Below are 25,698 nucleotides of genomic sequence, written 5' to 3' on the forward strand. Positions count from 1 at the left end.
GTGTGAGCGAACAAAACTGGGTTTTACCACTAACATCGCTCCCATTAAATATTAAGATACAACCAAATTCATTTTTCAACACCTTCGACCACTCGGTTCCCCTCAGTAGTATCGTAGTATGGAGTAAGTCACAGGGTGATTGGGATGCGACAAGGATTTTCAATTTGCTTGGCCATAATTTGTGTCTGACACAGGAGGCAGCACTCAATTTTTTCTGGGAAAATCAAATGATATGTCATGGGAGAGTGTAACCATCAGTAGATAAGGCCCTCACAGAATCTCAAGTACCATCAACCTCGTTTTCATGGCTGACCAGCCTGCCCAGAGATTAGAACAAGAACAAGGGTTTCCAAGCTCGCCAATAGAGAAGAAACACATTTTGGAGAACCCCTGCATTCAGTTAAAACTGAGCTTTTCTGACCTAATTTACTACAAAACATAGCTTAACATAATACGGGGTGAAAATAGAGGACTTATGAAAGATTCCCCTCCAAGCTTTGCTGCATTTCAAGAAAACCTCCACGCTCGCTGAGGACACTTGTATCAAGGCTGCGACTCTCAATGAAGAATAAATATTTACATTGGGATTCATACAAATTAATATTCATCTTTCAGGACATTGAATAGTGAAAGAGCAAAAGTTTTTATACATTTCCAATCTCCTTAACTAACAGTTTGTTCATACTGCTACTGCCTGTACTACAAATTATATCAACTAACAATCAAATAACACCAAAATAATGTCATGAAAATATAAAAATAACTAATCTTTTGGTTCTTTCAGATGTCACTTTCGAGTTCCAGAGGCTTTTCTTTATTCATCATTCGACTCAGTAGGACGGCGTCAGGGACACCAAGCCCCATTGGAAGGCTCTGACAGCCAGTTCCGTTTGGAGTGTATTGACTTTGAATACATCTCCTGGTGTAAACATGGCCGACGCTCTGAGCAGTGCGAAAAGCAACACTTCAACCAGTTTTCTCCAGATCCTGCAATATATACAACTTTAAGGGCCAGCATCACCATCCATTATAACATAAATGCTCCTTCACGAGGCCTGGTTCTAGACTGATTTGATTGGGGGGGGGGGGGTGGGGGTGGGGGGAGGGGTGGCTTGATAGATTCAAGATTCAAGATTTTTATTTGTCACATACATATACATACTTTCATACATATATGCAGTGAAATGTAATTGATTGATATTATGTTAATATGGGGACTGCCGACACAAATGATAGTTTTACAAGTTCCCGTGGAATGCAGCGGCACTTCCTGTCTCTAGACCCGATACAAACTTGGATCGCTTTCTAATCTATGGGGGGGGGGAGCATTGGTGCATTTGGTGGGTGGGGCAGTTCCGCCTGCCACCCGTCACCTAAGTGGTGTTTCAGGGCCCTCCGACACAGAGACACAGGCCGAGATGTTGCAAACACACCAGTTCATTGCAGAGGGTGGCAAGATGTAAGAAGCAGATGGAATTTTGTCATGACAAAGGCTCCGTCACGTGTGTGTGTGTGTGTGTGTGTGTGTGTGTGTGTGTGTGTGTGTGTGTGTGTGTGTGTGTGTGTGTGTGTGTGTGTGTGTGTGGGGATGCTTGATTTACCTGTTGCTCATTGATTGATCTGATGAGCGACAGGCGTACAGCCACCCCGGTCCCGGCCCGATCAGCTAGACCCAAGACGGGTGTGGCTGCTTAAACCACACCACCCCTGTGCCGCAGTGGGGCATTGCCCTCCTGTGCCCATACCTAGAACCGCCCCTGTCCCTCACCTCACCCCACCTCTCTCTTTCTGTCTTTACTTCCATCAGCTGTGCACCTCTTCTCTATCCTGTCCTCAGATGAAGCCTCCTTGACTTTCCTCCCTGTCCTCTTCTCTGGACTCAGTCTCCTCCTCTCACCTCCTCCTTCTACCATCAACATTTTGGGAGTCCACTCATCTTCCTCTGAACCTGAGTAAACTCTTGTGCACTTCCTCCTCTCTCCTCGACCCACCTTCCACCGAGCATCAACGTAAGCTTCTCTTCCCCTCATGCTAACACTAACATGACTTTTTCCCCAGCTCCTCTTGAATGTCTGCTGCATTCAAGACTGTTAACCACCAAATCCTCCTCCCCAACATCCCTGAACTCGGCATTTCAGGATGTGCATGTTCCTGGTTTGCGTCCTACTTGTCTAATTAATGTGGAGAGGTTCTCTGTTCAAGTAAGTGAAATCAAAACACCTGTGTCCCTCAGGACTCAGTCCTCGGGACACTGCTATGCAGTGATTGCCCTTCAGACACTGAAGGGCAATCACTGAAAGACACAAATTGAAATACGCCTCTCTGCATGTCTCAAGGTATCTGGTTGTGTCTGGATGGCTGTGCACCACCTCAAGCTCAATCTGGACAAGACTGAAGTACTCATTCCCCTGGCAAAGAATTTCAGATTACAGACTGTTCCATCACGAGTGAGAACATCAATGTTTAGCCCTCTCGGACTGCAAAGAACCTTGGGGTGATCCTGGTCATCTCTCATCAAGGCCACTACAACTTTCTTCTGGCTGGGCTTCCTCCTCCACCAGACCACTAAAGTCCATCCAGAATCCTGCGGCCCACCTGGCGTTCAACCAACTTTAATTCTCCCATGTCATCTCTTCAATGTCTGCCTCTCTTCTCACATCGGCTTCAACATCCTGTAAGTACTGTCCCTCGCCTACAGGGCAAAACAATGGTAACTTTAGTCATTGGTTAGATTGAAAACTTGTTCACTACGATCCTTCATCCGAGTCACTACTCTTCTCATCCCTGACACCGCCCTGATGGAATAAGCTTCCACCTTGTGTCCAGAGGGCTAGATTGCTCTCCATCTTTCACTGCAAATTGATGACTTACACCTGCCCCTATCTCCTCCTACTCCGACCTGCACGGCCCCTCCAATTCCAGAGGATCCTTACCTATTCCTAATATTAATATAATATGAAGGAGAACATATAATATATTGAACAAAAAAGACAATATTGACCTAACCAATGTAAATATATACTGTATATATGACACTTTGCGGCTTCATACATCAGAAGGCATGCGTATGCCATCGGGTTAAAGTCAGAGTTCCAATTTCTGACCTGCAACGCCAATCATTAATAATCAAATAAACCCGTACAGTAACGGCTCACGGCTAGGATATAACGCTTTGGCTTCCAAGGAGAGGAGCGCTGAGAAAGGTGAGGTTGCATGAGTTTGATCGAGCCAAGTTCCATGTCCAGCTTTGCATCGCATGGTGTCATGCTGGAGTCCATATTCCTCCCTGGTCGACTAGTGGGCGCTAAGCAGCCTGCCAGAGAGAGGTCAGCACAGGTATCGTCCGACTGTTTCTCACTCTGTTCCATTTCAACCCCTCCTCTGAGCAAGACACACTCCAACCTGCTGCCAGTGTGTGTGTGTGTGTGTGTGTGTGTGTGTTACGTGTATATGCGTGCATCTATACGCGTGGGTGTGCAATCCTCTATCTGTATGTCTGAGCGAGTCCGTCTTTCTGGGCCTGTGCGCTTGTAACTCAGCATTCCGCTGCACAGCCACGATGCCCGCCGTCCCACAGGGACGCTGGAAATGTCCGGACGCATCATCCTCAGACGGCCCACTGCACCGACATGAAAACCGAAAGAGGAAAAATGAAGAGAGAGAAAATAAAAAAATAAAAAATAAAATAAACGCGCCAAATGGTGAGAGAATAGCATGAGGCATGAATGTGGACGAGTCGAATCAAGGGAACAGGGAATCGGGAGAAAGAAAAGATGAAAGGGAATGATGAAAGGCGGATCATTTGGAAAGGATCTGCAAAAGTGTGATGCATTGGGTTTTTAAGTGGAGCTGTAGGTGCGGCGCATTGTGTGCGTTTCCTTTTGTGCTGCTAAACACCGAGGCAGGGGAGAGCTGCAGAAGGAAGGGGAGGGGAGAGGGAAGGAGGGACGGAGTGAAGGAGGGAAGGAGGGAAGAGAGAAACAGCTGCCAGGCGTATTGCCGAGCCCTGGGGTGAAGGAAGATAGACCTCGGGACTCTTCAAACATGTAATCTACTCAAACAGAGCCAGATGATTTCTCCTCCTCCTACACCATTGCTCTCTCTCTCTCTCTCTCTCTCCCTCCCTCTCTCTCTCTGTGTTTGCCTTGCTCCCTCGCTTTCCGCAGAACCAAGTGTGCACGACGCCCCGCAGCAGGCCTCCGTATTTTCTTCGGTTCAGGGAGAGGAGGAGGTCGCGCGAGGGGTGCACTGGCAGTGCGCGCCCCCCGACGATGTGCCAGAGGTGAAGCCGTCCGCACCCCCCTAGCAGCGCGGGGAATCCCGACCGGCCGGGGCCAGATGTTTTGGACTCCAACTCCGGCGCCGAGGAGTGCCGCGGCCGATTAGCGCCTCTCAGTGCTACCGTGCTCTCCCGCAAAACGATGATTCGCTGACCTTTCCGCCGGGTCGTCCCACTCCGGAACCGCCCGAGCCAACGGCAGATGGCCGTCAAATAACTGCTGCTCAGCATAGAGAGGGATGATCATAACCCGTGACCTTTATCCCAACATTTCAAAGATGGATTAAATAGACGGAGAAGTTGAGTATTCCGGGCCGTTACGGCTCATAAACGAACAAAAAGCAACACAAAAAAATCTGGCATTATCACCCCAAACAAAGTCTCCACATGTTGATCTTCAACTATCCCTCATATCAAAGGACTTAGACACTCGACAAGAAAGAAAAGGATCAGACCACTGTTATGAACCAACCCCGCCCCCCATATATCTCAGCTAATTTTCCTAATAGACTATTGCCTAATTATCTGACAAAAGTGTCCGTTTCTCTGAGACAAAGTTCCCTGATGAGGCAGAGAAGAAGTACAACGGACACCATACGATGGAGAAGACGGCAGAATTTCTGGTGTATAGTCTGAGCACAAAAGTGGACAAAAGTGATCGAATGTCTTGGTTTTGAGATTTAAGCCGGGTGTAACTGTATTGGATTTTTTTAAATGCACAAATAAGCAAATAAGAAAAAAAAATAAAAATAAAATAATAATATATATACATATATATATATATATATATATATATATATAAATTTTTTTTTTATATATATATATATAAATACCTTTGTACACACATATATGAAGAAAACAAATAGTGTATATGTTTATATTTGTATAGAGCTGGTGCTTGGCATAACGTAGATAATAATAACTCATAACACATATTCCAACACTGAAAGACGCTTAAAAACCCAGGGAAGTTTAGTATTTCTCAGCGCTGCAGCCCAAAACACCCAAAAAAACGACATCAGTGAAAACACGGCTGGGTCGGGGGTTAAACGTGAGCTAACTCAGATAAATTAGGGATTGGGTTTTAATGACAGGCTAATTGGTGTTGGAAGCTCACCGGACTGTTGACTGGTACACAAGGTCCTCCCGGCGGCGGTAGTCCTCCATGTGGGAGTAATTGGTATTAAACATGGCATCGTAGGTGAAGATCTTCTGCTTGATAGTGCCTCCGTCTGTGACCTGCCAAGCAAAAAAAAAAAAAAAGAACAAGATAGCTTTAATAATGAAATGATTTCGCTAATGATGCATGGATGATGGATGGATGATGGATGGATGATGGATGGATGATGGGCAGGCACAACCCCTCCTCCCCCACGCCTTGCCCCGACTTTTCCTTTCTTTTACGTATAACCATTAATTTCTTCCTCCAATTCCCCAATTTATTTATGTTGGCTTTTTATTTTTATTTATTTATTTAGTGACATTATTTTTTTCTTGTCTTTAGGTAAATTTTCTCTGGTTTAGTTTATTTCATTCCTAGTTATTGAAAATGAAAAAACATATTTCTATATTTTATTATCATTAATTATAATTTCTATATATTTTTATTTTTGTTTATTTTCATAGATTATGTTAATAGTATAATTTTTGGTTTATTTTTTGTTGTTCGTCATTAGGTAATAAATATATATATAATATACTTTAATATTTTGCCATATGCATATATGAGTATATTTGTATTGTGTTCAGTTAAACATTTTTACACACATTTCCATTTAATTTGTTATATTTTTAATTCCATTGTTATTAATATTAATTTTTATTATTTAATAATTTAATAATTTGATTTGTTGTTATTATTATTATTATTATTATTATTATTATTATTTTATTATTATTATTATTATTATTTTATTATTATTTATTTATTGTTATTCCCTATTTCTTTTATGTGAGCTGCTGTGCCACTGTTATTACCCCCTGGGGATGAATAAAGTATCAATCAATCAATCAATCAATCAATCAATCAATCAATCAATCAATCAATTTATCCATCTATCTACTCTATCCATCTACTATCTACCCATCCATCCATCCATCCATCCATCTATCCATCCATCTACCCAATCATCTATCAAACCATCCATCCATCTATTAATCTATCCATCCACCTATCAATCATCCACCATCCATCATCCATCAACCTTTCCATCCATCAACCAATCCATCCACCCATCCATCCATCATCCATCATCCATCCATCCATCCACCATCCACCTGTCTGTCTGTCTGGCTGTCTATCTGTTTGCAGCCGTGATCGCCTCGTTCTTCCTCTCTTTGCATCTTAAATGAACAAGGGAGGTGGAGGTGGAGGTATGAGGGTGGATGATGAGATGAGCGAGGGAGTCACTCAGAGCGGCGTCAGGTTTGCGTCCATGTAGACGCTCAAGTGTTAATGAAGATTGACACAGCGGGGCGCGAGCCTTTTCTGCCGAGCTAATGGCTTGTGACGAAATACTGCGGAGGTAGAGAGGGAGAGCGGGAGACAGGATATTGAAAAACCCTGCCTCCGCCTTGGCTCCTGCCGCCTTTTTTTTATAATATTTTTTTTTTTTTAGTGGTCACGGTAAATGACAGAGTGGGTCTTTCCTCCATAATATTCGCGGCAGAATGGAAAGTCACTTAGCATTTGAATGACTGCGATTTCTCCTCCTCTCTCCTCGGAAGCCGCACGCGGGAGAAAGACAGACGTTGAAGGAGAGGGTGACAGGATTTTAATGGAACCCGCTAATGCCACGACGCCTTAGAAGGGAGAGGAAGCGGGGAATTGGCGGTGGCGGCGGTGTGCTGAAGGAAAGCCCTTGGTGGAAGATGCTATCGCTCCTCTTGGCCAAATCCTCAAGTCCTCCCCCGTGCTTTCAGGGAGAGGTAAACAACAGCGTCGCAGGCAGCTTGTGATTAGTCGTCCGCGTAATGTACACAATCTGTGGATGACGGGGGCGGGGGAGACCTCTCACCTCCGGAGAGGGAGGCTTGCTCGGGGGCACTCCACGGGAGCATTGGAAACGCTGAAACAACACCAAAATGCATCTAAGGCAGACATTAGCGGAGCCGAACAACCCTCGTCCCCCGTTTGCCAGTAACCAATGGCATTTTTGGAACGGATTTAAAAGCTGATTCGTCTTTTTGATCCGGGAAGAGGCACAGAAATGCCACCGCGCTCTGCAGAGGCACCCGGAGGAATGGGGTCTCCCAGCGCACATCAGCCCCCCCGCCGGTCGCCGGCTTGCTGATGGGGGCGGGAGCGGGGGTTGGTTGCTCGTTATCGTTTTGAAACCATGGTGACGAAAGGCTTCTGAGACTCTTGGATTTACTTGATGATTTTCATTTATTTTGCATCATCTGAGTTTGGCGTCCGGGCTCCGCCACTCATCGCGCCTCAGTACAGCCCACCGAGGCGGTCGATGACATACACATATAGGCGAGATGAGCTTGAATCCCTTGCATGGGATATAGAGTAGAGCCCAAAAGGTGTCTGCAGGGGAGCTGGAGGGAGCACGGCAGGGCAGGGCGGGCAGGAGGGATGGGCTGCTTGAAAAGGCCGGCCCATAAGAGCACGAAAGCAGGGGGCTCCGTCAAGTCGTCCGACGGAGATGGTCCCGCGGGGCCACACACCACGACAGGCGGCGTCTCAGGACATCACTCATACGGACGAGTCAGGGGGGGCAAATCTCTCACTTTGACCGTGAGATTCAGGCATATCAACCAGCTCACATGTCGCACCTTGCATTTCTCACGCTGAGAATCCCAAAATAAGTGAAACTGTTTTTTTCCCTATTCTATTTATATAATATATACATAGAATAAATAAAATGAAATTTAGTTATTACATAGAATTTCCTCCTGGTGCTTGTCACTGCTCGTGCGGTGAACGGGAGATCCTTTCCTCACGAACGTTCCCAGCCCTGTACAATTATCAACATAAATCCAGGTTTTTGTTTGAAAAACCAAAGCAAGGCGACGCTGTTAGAAATGTCGTCGGGTGAAAAATTTAGAGATATTTGCTTTAAAACGTAGTGGCGTAAAAATTCTAGAGTCTCCAACACCGAATATGTGACTCAGCGCAACCTCCAACACCCGTCCGTTATCGCTTGCGGCAGAATTTCGCAAAATCTCAATCAATCGATCATTCAGTTAAATGTGTTTGGCTGGCGGAGCACGCAGCTCACAACAGCTGCGCAGCACGGACATATGAGGTAAGAGACCTGAGACCATGCCTGAGACCATATGAGGTAAAATCATATAAAAGCCTAAAAAAATACACGGCAGCTGTAAACCTGTTTCTATTTTGCTGAATGAAAACCTCTGGAACAGGTCTGTCGTCAGGACTGCATACTGTACGTGAACCACCAAAACACATTTCCACCATATTTAAATGTCGAGAGCACATCCTCTGCACACCTTCACTGTCATTTGGCCAAAAAAAGTACCACAGCCCGACCCAGGACCATTGACAGCATCTGGTTATTTAATCTTTGATTGGACGCTCATCTTCAGAGCTTCATAGCGGGAGGCAACAGCCCATGGTCCGTCGCTAAAAGCAAAGCCCCATTTGAACCACGCCGACAAGCCGCCGTCACGCTGAACCCGGTAAATGGATCTTTTAGGAAATCCTACCGCAGTCGAGCGGAGAAACTGCTGCTCGACACCGTCGTGCAAGTAGTCCACACGGGCAGAACGGGCTTTTAACCCATGTTAGATGAGATATGACGCCAACATGGAAGACGCCTTGCACACTTCTTAAGATGGCGTGCGGTACGCTCCATGTAAGTCCCGTCTTTCACTCTCTCTCTCTCTCTCTCTCTCTCTCTCTGTCTGGGAAAACAGAGTGAGTGTTACCTGACCCGGCCTTTAATAGCCAGCGCACGTGGACCGGAGGTGGCACCTTTTCCACGGCGAAGAAATAGAGTGACCAGTCGCTTACAGATGACTTTAAGAGTTATGTGAGGCTTCATAAACCGTGGCAATAATGCTAGGCTGACCCCCGAGGAGCCGAGGTGAGTTAAAGGGACATTTTCTAAGCCTGGGCACTTTTTCTTTTTTTATTTTTTTCCTCGAGAGAGAGTCTATCTAATTCAATAGATATTACACTCGCTCCTGTCCTTTCCCCAAAGAACCCGGTGGATAATGCAGGTGTCACATTGAGTCTGGGCGCTTTGGGGAGTGCGGTGGAGATTGCCGTCTGAGACAGGTCATCTCTGAGACAGCTTCTCTTTATCCGTCCCTCTGTAATGAATTCACCTTTTAATTAAGACCGACCCCGATCCCCATGTGTAATAACACGAGTCTGGAGGAGCAGCCGCGCGTCCGCGGAACGTCTCCGGTTTTCCCCTGCGCCAGCGCTTTTTCAACCACTGTGCCGTGAACATTTTCATAACTCTACGCTTATGTTGCAAGATCCAAATTGCCGGGCTGCACTAATTCATCAGCTCCAGCCAGAATAGCAGCTCTGTGATCACCAGACCAGGACCGTGTTTCGCACGGGAAGAGAGAACCATTTAGACTCTTTTTTCAGATTCTTTTTTTTTTCGATGAGTCATTCGGTTAAAAAAAAAAAAAAATTATAACAATCGTCCAATTTTCAGAGGGTGAATGATGAACGAGAAGGAGAGGAGTCAGTTTGGCTAATCATTCCCTTCTGTCAAATTATTTATTTCGCTGGAATGCGAATCGCTCACGTTAAATGTGAATCGCACCAAAATGTCTCGGCCATCGTTTGCGCACGTTCGTCGGCGTTTGTCTGCTGCGTGGCCGGTTCACGGGGCAGACAAAGGGGGTTGGGAATCACGGCGTCTCCCAGAAACAGTTTGCGCTATAAATGGCGGACGAGCAGAGGAGGGGATGACAAAGAAAAAGATAAAAAAGTAGAAAAAAAAAAAAAGTAGGAGAGGGAGTGAGAGTAGAGGACGAGACGGAAACAGTGCCAGAACGGCAGTACAAGAGGGAGGGCGAGAGGGAGATGAACACTCTTTGATTGCAGAAAAGCGCCACTGGGGGAAGAGCAAAGCTTTGCTGCCACGGTTTGGTTGAATCCAGGCCGCGCGTCGCAGACAACAGGCTCCAAAGCCTCCAAAACGCTCCAACGCCATCTGGAGATAGCAAAATTCGGAGCTCCGCCGGAGCTTTGCCCCCTAACCCCCCCTTTAACCAGCGTGCCAGACACCGGGTAGAGGCTGGCGGGCTGCGCGGGGGGCTGGAGAGGAGTCGGGGACAGGTAGCGAACAAGGGGCTGGGTTGGGTCCCTGGTGCTCTCCCAAGGTGGGGTGAAGGGGTGACGGGGGTGATGGCGGTGGAGCCGACTCCCCTAATGATGCGTCCCATTATGGGGGTCAGATTAGAACCGAGTCTCAGGGGTTAAGGCCAAGCCTTTCCCTCCATCCCTCCCTCTGTTCCTGCCTCCATCCCTTCCTCCTTTCCTGCCGCCATCCCTCCCGCCCTCCCTCCATCCCTGCCTCCATCCCTGCCTCCATCTCTCACTCCGTTCCTCCCTCCATCCCTCTGTTCCTGCTGCCATCCCTTGCTCTGTTCCTGCCTCCATCCCTCCCTCCATCCCTCCCTGCCTCCACCCCTCCCTCCGTTCCTGCCTCCATCCCTTCCTCCATCCCTGCCTCCATTCCTCCCTCCATTCCTGCCTCCACCCCTCCCTCCATTCCTGCCTCCACCCCTCCCTCCGTTCCTGCCTCCATCCCTTCCTCCATCCCTGCCTCCATTCCTCCCTCCTTTCCGTCCTCCATTCCTGCCTCCATCCCTCACTCTGTTCCTCCCTCCATACCTCCATCCCTGTCTCCATCCGTCCCTCTCTCCGTCCCTGCCTCCATCCCTACCTCTGTCCCTACCTCCACCCCTGTCTCCACCCCTGTCTCCATCCCTCCATCCTTTCCTGTCTGGGACTATTTTTAGGCTGCAGCAGCAACAGCATCCACTGGAGGAAAGCATCCGCTAATGTACTGTAGGAACTGGGAGGAAATTCAACCTGGAAACTGTTTCATAATACACTGAAACTGCACTTGCTTTTGCTATATATTTCGATGTATAGACTATATATACTGTATATATACACACAGTATATACTGTATAGATACACACAGTATATACTGTATATATATGGGATATGGTCTCGGAGGAGCAGGAACGTCCATGGTGGAAGATGTACTCAGACCTTTTTACTTTAAAGTAAAAGTACAAACATCCCTGACACAAAACAACTCTAGTGAAAGAGAAAGTACCATATTGACATTTCTACTGAAACAAAAACATGCAACAAGTATTTGCTCTTAAGTACTTAAAGCATTAAAAGTAAAAGTACTGTTCCCATCCTGAGTCTCTAATACTTCAGTGCTACTGAACCTTTTGCTCGTACAGTATGGATCCTGATCCAGATTCTACAATTTACAAAACAATATTTTCAGTGGTGTAATAGAAATGTACTAATATATACAAATATAATATGAATCCTGATGACAAAAAATAGGACATTTAAATGATTGTGTTATAGATAAAAGCAGAATATAGGTATTGATACATGTATTTGCTCAGAAACGTAGTGGAGTAAAAGTCAAAATGATCCGCCACTGAGTATCCTTTTTCAGCTACATATACTTGAAAAATGTACTTAAGAGATAACATGATATATGATTTGAAATTATATATTCAGTCGGTGTGCTCCTGATCTCCACTTATAGATCTTCCACTTCCATTAGGGGAACCGCGGCTGCTTTCAAATAACATCTTAATAAGATTTATTCACATCCCATCACTCATAAAAAAAACGTAGACACCCGACAAGAAAGGAGAAGATCAGACCATTGTCATGAGCCCCTCCATATCCGGGCTAATTTGCCTAATATTATTATCTCACAAAGGCCTCCATTATTCTGAGACAGAGTTTCTTTAGGCCGAGAATAAGTATGACGGACACCATACGATGGAAAAATGTATGTATATATATATATATATATGTGTGTGTGTGTATATATATATATATATATGTGTATATATATATGTGTGTGTGTGTGTATATATATATATATATATATATATACAAATATACATATACATATACATATATGTATATTAGCTTCCCTGTCACTCACAGGTAAGGCATGACAACCCCGTCTAACTCATTTTATAGATAAAAATGAGTCCATCCATCATTTGTTCTATTATCTGTTTTTCCATCTATCTATCTATCTATCTATCTATCTATCTATCTATCTATCTATCTATCTATATATCATCCATCCATAGTTAGTTCATTGTATTATTCATCTATCTGTCTGTCTGTCCATCCATCCATCCATCCAAAATAACAGTTCATTGATAAGGGGCAGATCTACATCACTGCGAAGGCAGCATTTGGCCCGTGGACTGCCAGTGTTACAGCCCTAATCCTGCACTGTGGAAGCATACGAGACAAGAAGTAAATAAAGTGAGTAACGTGTCTGGATGTTTGACGTGTTTAATAAAATATCCAATATGGGAGAAGGGGAGAGGGACAACAAACTGACAAACTTACGTTTCACCGGCTTTTATGTCCAGAGAAGCATGATACACAGTCTGCCGTATATAAAATGCATTATATAGAATAATGTTGTCAAAATATAAAATGAAACTATAGCAAGCTAAACAGAACGTGGAGGCATCAGGATGAGAGTGCAGTGGGATATAACCTTTTTACTCTGCGGCGGGTTCACACTGCCAAGTGTAAATAGGACGAGCTCTGACAGAGGTGATCTGAGAGGATGAGATTATTATCATTGATTATAGATTTTAGTTTTGATTGTTGATTGTTAGATTTATTACAGATCTATTTTCAACTGTGTAGTTTAGCTTTTTTGTATGAGGCCACTTTTTTCTTGTTAGTTAATTTTTTTACGTTTATTTTATTGTTCATTGTTTATATTTAGGTTTCATTTTCCGTTTCATTGTTTACTGCTGAGTTTATTTTTTAGTGTTGTTTTTTTATTATTTGTTTTTGAATTTGTATAATCCTTATTGTATATTTCCACGTCCACATCGATCTCGCAAGAGCAACAAAATAGCTTTACAATTTTAAATGTGAGAATTTCCTGAAATCTTTTTAACCTTGTGTGACTATCATATCACGTCAACTACGTCACGTTATTCTAGCTACATCATAAGAAAGCACAAGGCCATGGCGAAGGTAAGATATGATATGTGGCCATCTTTTCGGAAGCGGCGCTTTCTGTCACCCGTCGACATGGTGACTAAATGCCCCGTGCCTCTCAACCCGCCGCGCGCCCCCTGCTGGCCGCTGAGTGACAGAGCGCTGGGTTACATCGATTTTGCGCTTCTCTCCCGCCTCGACCCCTCCATCCCCCCTCAGTCTGTCAGCGCTCTCTCCATGTGGGTGGGGTGTGGGAGGGTGGGTGGGGTGTGGGTGGGTGGGTGGAAGATAATTTGGTAGGACGCTGCTAACTGAGTGATGCTGTGCACCGGGGAGGACCTGTCACTCCACCACGCCGGGATAAATGGAGGCGGGATTGGCATCACCTGCGTGGAAAACACCTGGAAGTTGAATTCAGATTTTCTTTTTTTTTTTTTTTATCTAATTCAAAACGATAGAACAGGAAATCAACCGAGTGGATTTTACTCTTTAAGATGAAAATGCAGATTCATAGGATTTAGTATTCACGAGGGCATGTTGCAGCAAGATGACTCCAGGTTCCTTGCTGTGCTTGCTTGGATTAAAGGACCAAACTGGAGTAAAATACAGTTTTTCAGATAAGACAAGAGAGTTAGTATTAACTGTATTAATACAATGTGTTTAATTAATAATATTAATTCATTTGATAAAATATAGTTATTATTTACAAATACATGTTTAATAACATGATTATGTTAATTTATTTAACCCTTATTTAACACTTCACATTACCTTTCATAATGATAGATCACTTGAAAAAAGTTACATTTCTATATTATCATATTGTTATTTTTTTATATCTAATATTGTCTCAAAAACCTCAACCATGACCATTTTCCAAATGATGCCTCATATTTTTAGACTTTTAAAAATATTGTGTCTCTTTTCTGGTTTTGTAAAATGTAATTATTTGGTGAGAAATCAACCTCAAAATGATGTCGGTGACAGATATTTTTTTATCAGATATACTTAACCCTGCCTTGCTTGGTATTTGTTAATTCCAGTTGAAAGGGGGGGAAGCTCCATTGCCTTAACAAGGGATAAACAAACATAAAATATATAGTACATGTGGTAATATAGTATGTGTTATGGTAGTGGTCAGCAGGACCAGTAGATCATTTTGAGAAAATAGAGACTTTTAGACATTATAAAATAATAGGATCTAATGTAAAAACATAAACTATCATCAGAAAAGGCCTTATACTGTTTCATTTCAACTGTGGTTGGATAGTAAACACTCTAAAACTCTCTTCCAACACAGAAAATTCATCCAATTCATTCCCCAGAACCTCCTGGTTGCTCGCAGCGCTTGCTCAGGTTTTTTTTTCTTTTTTACTTCTGATATGAAAACAGGTTGTTTTTCTGTTTTTTAATTTTTTTTCATTTTGGGGCACGTGGCTCAGATGCACATCAGAGTGACAGTGGAGATTTTCCCCATCGCCTCTTATCTGTGTCACTGCTTTTCATTCCAATATAGCAGAGTGCTGCTGCTGCCGCTGCCAGATTACAGATTACAGGGATTAACAGGGCTGGGCCGCATGGAAACTGTGCCACGGCCACCAGCTCCAGCAGGCAGCCAGCAGGGGGCATGCAGCGCCCCCTGCTGGTGACAGGAGGGCGAGGGGTCAGCCGATGCCAGGGCAGGAGCTCAGGCGGTTAAGCGCTATGTTTTACTGTAATAAAATCGTTATACGGTAATCACATTGTGGATGTTGTAATTTTAATGCATGGATGGATGCATGGATGCATGGATGGATGCATGGATGCATGGATGAATGAATGGATGCATGGATGGATGGGTGGATGGATGCAGGGATGGTGGATGGAGGTAGACATGGATGGATGGAATCATGCGTGGATACATGGATGAATGGATGCATGATGTATGTACGGATGCATGGGTGGATGCATAGATGGATGGATGCATGTATGGATGGACACATGGGTGGATCGATGCATGACGCCTGGATGCATTGGTGGATGGATGGATGCATGGATGAATGGATGGATGCATGGATAGATGGATGGATGGATGGATACATGATGCGTGGATACGTAGACTGATGCATGATGGGTGGGTAGATGGATGGTTGGAGACATGGATGGATGATGCATGATGGGTGGATGGACAGGTGGAGACATGGTTGAAAGAATGGTAAATGGATGCATTTATTCATACTTTACAGTATATATCTATCTATATTTATGTTATACCCACAGCCATTCTCGCAGCCATACTGCCACTAAGCCCCTGATATTGCCTTTTAATTGAATTGATCATGTTCATAGGCATATTTTTCTTTTTCATCAGCTATTTTCGTTGGCTATTTGGATAATGGACGTTTTTTCTTTCAGACTTGCATTGCAGCAGCTAAGTGGGGAACGTGTAAGTACGGAGTAGGGGGCTGTACACTGAATTCACAATCTGCAGTGTTTTCACCAGCAGTCTACGCCAACTGTCTGTACAAAAAACGCACCAATCTTCACCACTGCAAATTCCTCATAAATAAAAATGTACTTGTGATTCCGAGTGTGTCTGAGATGCAGCGTCCACGGGCGGTTATTTGGTCCATCACCGGGAGGGAGATGAGCTGAGTGTGAGCTGACAGCGGAGGGCTGATGAAGGGATCACTGCCAGGAGACTGTTTGTTTACCGTTTCTTTCCAACCACGGTGACACCTTTTCGAATTCCACCCCAAAACAAACATGGAAACCAGCTCCTGTGTAGCAAGATAAAAGTTGCAAGGCTGCACCGATTCGTCGAATTCAATCAGTTCCGGACGGAATAGCAGCCCTGCGTTCACCAGAACAAGCTGAAGATTTACTCTGAAAGTCAGAACAATTAGTAGCGATGAAAGTTTCCACTCGTTTTAGAGTTTGGGATCTTAGAGAGTGAAGGGTAAAGTGGTTTGATTCTGCGACTCCGCGTTCGTTTGGCTGGGTCGGTGGAGTGCGGACTTCTTGAACCACGAATGAGAGTCAGGAGTGTCGGTTCGTCTCTTGAGTCGCGAATGGAATTCGAACAGATTTAATTCCGTCAGAGTGATTTGTTTTGGTCACATTCAACATTAATTATGCTCAGAAACTACATCTGCTTTTGCCTTGATCTTCAGTTTAGTCCTCGGGAAATATTTTCAGTTGGTGAGGTGAAGATTCACTCCTTTTACTGGAGTGACTCGCAACTCCAGAGTCCTTACCAACGTTTGTTCGCTACGACGGAATTGTTGGGAGCCGTGCCTCACTGGTCGGCCACAGTAACAAGTGACAGGCCGTCGTTGTTTCAACAAGATTCAAGCGGAGAAAATAAAGTGACAAACAAAGGAAAAGCAAAGAAATGAAATAGTGGATGTAAAGGCTGGAGGACGAGGCAGTTGCCACTGGGAACAGATCGGGAGAGGAGGGATCCCAGGGGTTAATTGGGCAGGAAACTACCAGAATGAGGCTGTTTTTCCAATGCATTGGGATGTTGGTGTGAATGAGGCTGGACCCGAGGCTTCGCACTGCTCCGCAGGACGCTGCAGGAAGAAAGGCGGCTGCAGTGCACGGCTGCCTGCTGCCAATGTTTGGATTGCACGTGAGGAAAATTTGACAGGACCGAAGAATAGATGTGAATTACATGAACAAAAACAAACCAATAAACCTCAAATGAAATAAATAGGCTTTCTGTTCTGCTCCTGCGTTGCCCATTGCACATTATTACTACACTGCTGCTACATACTGTTTACTAGTATTTTATACTACTTATCATTATAGTACTTATTATATACTACATGCTAGATCCTCAATTCAGTACTTAGTTATTTACAATATATTACATACTAGATACAATATACAGCACTATATAGAGTACTTTATACTACAGTACTTATTATATATTACATGCTAGATACTATATACAATACAATATGTAGTTCTTTATACTACTTACTATATATTACAAACTAGATACTATATCCTCAATACAGGACTTAATGCTATTTACTATATATTACATACTAGATACTATACTCAATACAGTACTTTATGCTATATACTATATATTACATACATTTTACAGTACTATAGAGTACTTTATACAACAGTACTTACTGTAATGTTGTAATGTCTAGTAGTAACTAGTAATGTCTTTGCAATGCAGCCGGAGATTATGCACAATAGTTACTAAACCGGGCATAATAGCTAACCTAATTCCTACCTAGCTAACTAACCGAAACTAACTGATTCCTAAAACGTCATGCATTTACTGAATAGAATAATATAAATAAAATCAAATTAAAATAAAATAAGAATCAAAAAGGTAATTCAGAGTGGGAGTACAAAATAGAAGTGAAGGGAATAGAGCTATGTATATGGATAGGCTATTTGTATATACAGATATGTGCAGTAAAGTGCATGTGAATAAAGTGAGTATGGAGATATTCAGTACAGTATACAACAGTACCACACAGCAATACAGTAACACCGAACAGAACAGCAATACAGCGCAGTATGCAGTAACCCAGAACACTGATACAGTAACTTGCAGTACAGTATGCTACATACAGTATGCAATATACTAGATACTTTACTAAATACTTGATACTAAATGCTATAAACTAGATACTATATGCTATATACTAGATGCTACATTCAAGATACTATGACCTACATACTAGATAGTATATGCTATATACTAGATGCTACGTACAAGATACTATGTGCTACATACTAGATACTATATACCACATATTTGATACTAAATTCTATGTACTTGATACTATATGCTACATACTAAATACTATATACTATATGCCAGAGGTGGGACAAGTCTTAGTTCTCAAGTCCCAAGTCCTACACCTTTGAATTTTGAGTCCTAAACAAGTAATACTGTACTATTCACCGAATGTAACACCATTTCATATTTTTAACACAATTAAATAACTACATACAAGATACTAGATACTATGTGCTATATACTTTGATACTTCAAATTAGATACTGGATAATATGTATGAGATACTAGATACTAGATACTACATGCTACATACTATATATGAAATGCTACATACTAGATACTACATACTAGATACTAGATGCTATATGCTATATGCTACATACTAGATACTAGATACTACATACTGGATACTATATGCTACAAACAAAATACTATATGCTACAAAAAAAATACTATATGCTACATACTATATACAATTTACTATGTGCTACATACTAGATACTATATGTTACATACTAGATACAAGATACTATAACCTACATACTAAATACTATATGCTACAAACTAGATACTATATGCTACATACAGGATACTATATCCTACATACAAGATACTATATACTACATACTAGATTATATATGCTACATACTAGATGATAGATACTAGATACTATATGCTACATACTAGATGATAGATACACATACATAGACATACTAGATAATATATGCTACAAACTAGATACTATATGCTACATACTAGATACTATATGCTACAAACTAGATTATATATGCTACATACAAGATACTATATGCTACATACAAATAAATTATATATATATATATATATATATCCAATTAAATTCCATTGAGATTGTGAATGGTCTGGGAATCCACACTTAGAACCCCCTGTGCAATAGCAGGGTTAGATTTTTTTTTTGAAGGTTAACATGTGTAAGTTTTACAGATTTCAGTGGACCCTAAATTGAGATATTGACCTTTAAACCTTGGCAGAGGTCACCTTTGAAGCCCGATATCTCAGTAATTAAAAGAGCTACCAAAATAAGGGAAACAGTTTTGGACAGTGGTGAACATGTACTTTTAGAGGGGCGGTAGTGTCAATAAAGCAATATTGACAATGCAGGTAAATTCCCTGACCAAATGAACCTTTAGTAACACATGCATGTAGTTTTTCACCCATACCTTCTTTTCCTTTTTAGGTTTTTAATAATATAACTACCTTACCCATGAGGCAATTGAATCAGAATGCATAACAGAATGGTGCAGAATTGTATTTTTTGTAGTTAGGGTGATGGTAAGTTTGCGTTTATGATGTTTATAAATAACTGTGCCATGTACTGTAAATTATCATCTGTTTTTGCTCCTGTAAAAGCCTCAGTCTGTTAGATATCAACCTTGATATCAACATGTTCTATTTGCGACGTCATGTAGAAGTACTACACTACCCATAATCCAAAGTGTTGGTGCTCGCAGTTACCACACTGGCTGATGGGTACGCAGGCGTGCAAACGTGCAAATATTAATATCCAGTTAAATTGTTATGAATTAAATTCATCCTGAGGGGATGACCCTATATCCCTACTCTCGCCCAACCTTGAATTAAATAGACCATTCAATAGAGAAAAAGCCAAACCAGTATCCAGCGTTTACCTCCTGCTACTCTGAACAAAATATAAACCCATGCATTTTAATACATTCATGCCTCCCCCACCAGTGTACGTGTGTAGCATTGTATTGCATTGCATTGCATGCATTATAATATTATAATAATGCATGCATTATAACAAAATCATATTTCTATTGGCATTACTATTTGAGTTGTTATTATTTTATTATCATTAGTATTTTATTTATTATTTCATTCATTGTAGTTTATTTTATTTCAATAATCCTCCATCAGGAAATGATAATTGGAGCTTCTTCCCCTTTGGAGGTCTTTTCCTGTCCATGGCGTCCCTTAAATGTTGGCTCCTCCCCCTCCCCTCGCCTCTTTCCTGCGACGTGTGTGCGGAAAGAGGTGTTCGTCGTTAATAGCGCCGCCATTTTATTTACCCCTGTAATTCATTTATCGCTCCCCAATGTGTCTTATATGTTCTGTTAATGTCTTGTTTTTGTTGTAACTTTTAGTGTAATTTTTATAGAGGAGCTGATGTGGAGAAGTGTTTCCTGACAGAAGTTTTATTGGTTTCATTGATGATCAGAATGCACGGTCAGAGGAAGGAAGGAGGAAGGGGCTGTCAGACGGAGGAGGAGGAGGCAGAAGAAGATGAGGAGGAGGAAGAGGAGGAGAAGGAGGAGGAGGAAGATGAGGAGGAGGAAGAGGAAGAAGAGGAGGAGGAAGAAGAAGAGGGGGAGGAGGAGGAGGGGGAGGAGGAGGAGGAAGAAGAGGAGGAGGAGGGCAAGAGGAGGGGGGGAGTAGGAGGAGGATGAAGAAGAAGAGGAGGAGGAAGAAGAAGAAGCGGAGGATGAAGAAGAGGAGGAGGAGGTGGAGGAGGAGGGAGAAGAAGAGGAGGAGGAGGAAGAAGAGGAGGAGGAAGAGGATGAAGAGGGGGAGGAGGAGGACACTTTATTAAAAGAAAACTATCTGACATCAAATTACTGAGACTTGAGGAACAGATGCAAAGAAAAGCTGTGAAACCTTGATGGGTAGATAGACAGACAGACAGACAGACAGACAGACAGATAGACAGACAGACAGACAGACAGACAGACAGACAGACAGATAGATAGATAGATAGATAGATAGATAGATAGATAGATAGATAGATAGATAGATAGACAGACAGATAGATAGCCAGTAAGATCGTAAAAAATGTCAAAGTGCTCTAAAAGTTCATTACTGATAAAGCACTGAAAAAATAAGATGAGTACATTTTAATATTTGGTAAATCTGATAAAAACATCCTCAAAAGACCAGCAGATCACATGACCACACCCCAATAATTCTATAATTTGTTTGTTTGAATCCTGCTTCATGTACTGTACCTGCAGTAGAGGACGCAGATTATTATTATTTTTGTTTCTTTCATTCCCATTGGGCACAAATTTATTTTGGTTTCTTCTTATTAACTTTCTCTTTATATTGTTTGCATCTCAGTACGTCTGTAGTTGAATCCAATAATATTTTTTCCTAATTAGCTCTCGACAGCAAATGAGAAGTTATTAATGATAACAGTGAGGGACATTTTGGAAACAGGGGTTCTTTGGGCACAGAAAGTGCACGATTTTAAGCTCATATTTAGACAATTACATGCATCCTTATACGCAGTTCACAACGACTGCCTCCATTTCATAGTTCTGATGACAATTCCACATCTAATTTTTTAGAAATTAATCAAATTGTGAAAACAATGAAAAAACTAAAACACATGGGAGTGAATCTGTCTATTGCCTAAATGTTCATTGTTGTTCGTTGCTTTTAGATTTATTGTATATTGAATATTTTTTCCATTTTGTAGTTAATTTTTAGCTTTGTTGTATATTTCCATAGGTACATGTTTTTTAATTATATCGTTGGTTTATTGCATTTGGTCAATTATCTTTATATTACTTGATTATTATTTATATTAATATTATTATTCGGGGTCCAACCTCTAGGGTTATTGATATTGTTCCGGGAAAATTCTCTGAATTTTTAAATCTAAAACTATCTGGAACACAACATCGGTAGAACCTACAAACACGGTTTATGTCTGGTTTGAACCGGTATGTCACAAACATTTCATGGTTGAAGTTTCATCCAAATCGATCCACATACGGAGCAGAAATCAAAGAAAAAACATCAAATTTGATGAATATCACAGAAGCGGTCCAATGCATTTCACGTCAAAATATGTCCAACCTGGCTATACTGTATCTATGTTTGAATTGATCAATGTAGGACTATATCTACACTATGTATGACTATATCTATACATATTCTGTGACGGGAGTATTTTCCCATTAGTTTCTGAGCGGTGTTGTGGTGTAGTGGTGCCTGGAGAAGTGGATATACTCTTGATTTTTGCCAAAAAAGGCCCGTCCAGCAAAGATAAATGCCCGTGTCACGCCCTTCCAAACAGTGACATGTAAGACTACTCTTGCATTTAGTTCAGCCAAAAAGGGTCGCTTAACTTCGGCTGCTTGACTTCAGGGAGTAAGGATCATGTGGTATTAACATTAACGACAGAAGAGCAGTCAAGTTATGCTTCAATGCTGGCCCAGAGACTACAGGGTAAGACAACTACATAACTATCCACTATTTATGTGAAGATCATCTCTTTAGTGGGTGATTTGAAAGGGAACCTTCATACGCGCAGGAACCAATTTTCTTTGAGGGGTACTGCAGAATATACATGCACCCACAGTGTAGCATGAATGCACCGGCTTACATATGAACTCCTAAAGTCCAAAAACTGTCCATCCCAACTAACAAACATCCACTCCCTGTCAGCAAGAAAAAGCACTAACATGCCCTGAGCTCTCAGTGTGGGTAGGCAACAAAATAAATAAATAAATAAATAAATAAATAATAACAACAATAATTATAATTCCCATAATAATAAAATAAAGAATTATAATATTTTATATATATATATATATATATATATATATACGTATATGTGACCCACCGCAAGAAAAAACACATTGTCGCACATTTCAAAAATCGCCAGGATCAGCCAAATAAGTTGAAAAAACCTTTCTAGAAGAAAAACATTTTTTTTCCAGATTTGTGTTCCTTTGTTGTGTTTTTTTAAATTCCTCAACGTATTTTATAAAAAACAAGTTTGATTTATAAATTGTAGAAGTGTTGAACTGTGGCGTTAAATATTCCAATTAGATTACAATGGGAAACACAGTTCACTTACCGAGATGCTGAATAGCGCTGAACAACGCCAATTGATCGTTTCCTTTAAAGCGACCCTCCAGGTTTTGGAATACAAGAAGCAGGTGGGGAAAGATCAAAATCACATCGCAGACCTTAATCTGACCAGTGCGATAGATACAAGTCCATGTAAGCAGCGCGTACTGGACTTAATTTTCCGCGATGATAGTCAGTTCTCCGACAGCGATGCTAAATCCGATACCGGCGGTATCCCGGACTTGGAGAACATTTCAAAAAGCGGATTTAAACCTGAATGTGACGATGAAACAGAATAATTTCAAGAACCAATGAACAATGCAGAGATTGCCCCCATTCAGCAGGGTGTCAAGTTGCCATTCAACAGGGTGTCAAGTGGCCATTCAGCAGGGTGTCAAGTGGCCATGTGAGAAGAAGCCATGCGGCTTTGTTGGTCCTCCATACCATTTGCATTCTGGGAGCTGGCTGAATGAAGCCAAGTGTGGGGAAAACTTTAAAGGTGATTATCTCAGAAACACAGCTACCACACTGTGTCATTTAACAAGTCACTGCTTGAAAAATATTTGCTTGATTTGCACAAGTGACAGCTTGTTTTGAAGCTCTGATTCTTCACTTTCAAGTGATGCAGAAAAGAAGAAGAAAAAAGCCGGCAAATGACCCTATATATATATATATATATATATATAATAATGGCTGTCAATCTATTAAAATATTTCATTGCGATTAATCACATGATTGTCCATAGTTAAAGCAACACTATTTAACTATATCATCTATCTAACTTTTTAACCTTAAAATAACAGCTTAATCATTTTGATGGTACACTGATTTGTAATTTTGAGAATGGCATTTCTTTCACAATAATAATAACTAATGCTTGTTCTTGTACTATGTGACTTCGGTTTTGGAATAAGAAACCGCAGGGAATGTGCGTTACGCTTTACAGCACTATGTCACTTCCTTGATGTTTGGCTCCGGTAATAAGCATTTTTTGCCTGGTTAATTTCTTTTTAAAAAAGGGCAAAATTCTAAGCTCGCTGGCGAAAATTTCTGGTTATGTCTGGTGCGGAATAGATTGGCCAGTGGTGCTCCCAGTACCCGCACCTCAACCGGAGTGCGCCGGCCCTCACTTTCAATGGACCATGGACTTTGTTTCACCCTCTGACTTGCACATGCATCTGATCTGCCAGGCTGAGCACATCTGGTACCTACACCAGTAGCAGGGGAATGATCCCCACGCCCTCTCTCACCACGGCTCCCCCGGAGCCACAAGACGAGAGCTCCGGGGGAGCGGTGGACTGAGTGCTCGCTGAAGCAGCAAGGTCCATGCAAGCGGTGCTATAACCTGGTGTACATCATATTTGCGATTGTAACATAGGCTGTTACTGAAACATGACCATTAAGGTTGACATTTGTCCGGTTAAATAAGTTATTTTCACACTCTGGGCCGAGTTTTATGACAGTTGAATAAAAGTTCTATTGCACTCAGAAATTGCAGGGGCACCAAAACCCCAATACCAAAAGTTACATCGTGTTGCTTTAGTTGTGATTAATTGCAAATTAATCGCACATTTTTTTATGCGTTCAAAATGTACCTTTTGAAGTGTTTAATACGCTTATCAACATGGAGTGGACAAATATGCTTGCTTTATACAGATGTTTGTTTACTGGAAATCAATTAACAACCCAAAACAATGACAAATATTGTCCAGTACCCTCAAAGGTACTGCATTCGGCATAAAAAATTGCTCAAATCACAACGTGACAAACTCAAGCCCAACAGGCAACAACAGAACAGATGGACATATTGTGTACTGTGTTCTTTGACTCCTTTTCATCTTTGTTTTCACTTTTAACTTTTTCTACTGCATGCGTTGTGCAGATCTTTTTTATCCGATAGATATGACTTTTTGTCATCTGCAAGACGATGGCTGAAACCTTGTTTATTCAAGGGAACAGCTGCTCTCATTCATACCGAAGGAACATCCCGCGTCTGGAGTATTGCCGGTTTGCCCCGTTACACTGAAATAGCAAACTACACTCCCTGTAGATCTTCTGCTCAATGGTCTGGTTGGCCAGCGAGTTCACGTTCCCATCACTACTGACGGAATAGGGCTTGTACCGCCACCGCTTGGCATTAGGTTAGACTTAGCTTTGTGCCAGCTCTGCAGCCCCGGTAACTGCGGTGGCAAGCACAAAGGAGTGAGACTCACACTCATTAACATCAAGTGGGGCAACCCAGGACTTTCTGGTGAATATCTGCAGTCGGGACATGGAGCTGGTGGCGGGGAGTCTCCACCATATTACATGTGCAGGGAGTTCTCACACGCTTGTTTGTTTGTGTGTACATTCCTCCACGGGCGTATGCAGAGACCTCTAGTCTGGGGTCAGCACCGATAATAACCACAAAAATGGAGCATGTATGTCACCCACAGCAGCCGGGCCTTCTTGGTGTCCCACTTGGTGTTAAACTTCTGCCCCTTCGTTGGTGAAGATTTACAAGCCCAGGTGGCTTCCAACACTTCGAAGCACTAGGACATTTACTCAAGTTAAAGCCTTGCAACGTTTAGAAGACGCTAAATGCTGCCATTTTGTCAGTGAGCGCTGAAAGTTTTGAGTTGA

At 42.2% G+C, this 25,698-nt stretch overlaps 1 protein-coding gene across 1 annotated transcript in view; it reads right to left on the reverse strand.

The window, feature by feature from the left end:
- igsf21a (immunoglobin superfamily, member 21a) overlaps window positions 1–25,698 on the reverse strand; it is a gene marked incomplete at both ends in the record, with an annotated part of 255,479 nt that overhangs the window by 105,942 nt on the left and 123,839 nt on the right. The window contains one exon of the mRNA XM_080001059.1: window positions 5,397–5,518. Within this exon, the coding sequence (XP_079857185.1) occupies window positions 5,397–5,518 (122 nt within the window). The remainder of the gene's footprint in view (window positions 1–5,396; window positions 5,519–25,698) is intronic.

The sequence above is a fragment of the Zeus faber genome, assembly GCF_960531495.2.
Source record: "Zeus faber genome assembly, chromosome: 5".
Taxonomy (NCBI): domain Eukaryota; kingdom Metazoa; phylum Chordata; class Actinopteri; order Zeiformes; family Zeidae; genus Zeus; species Zeus faber.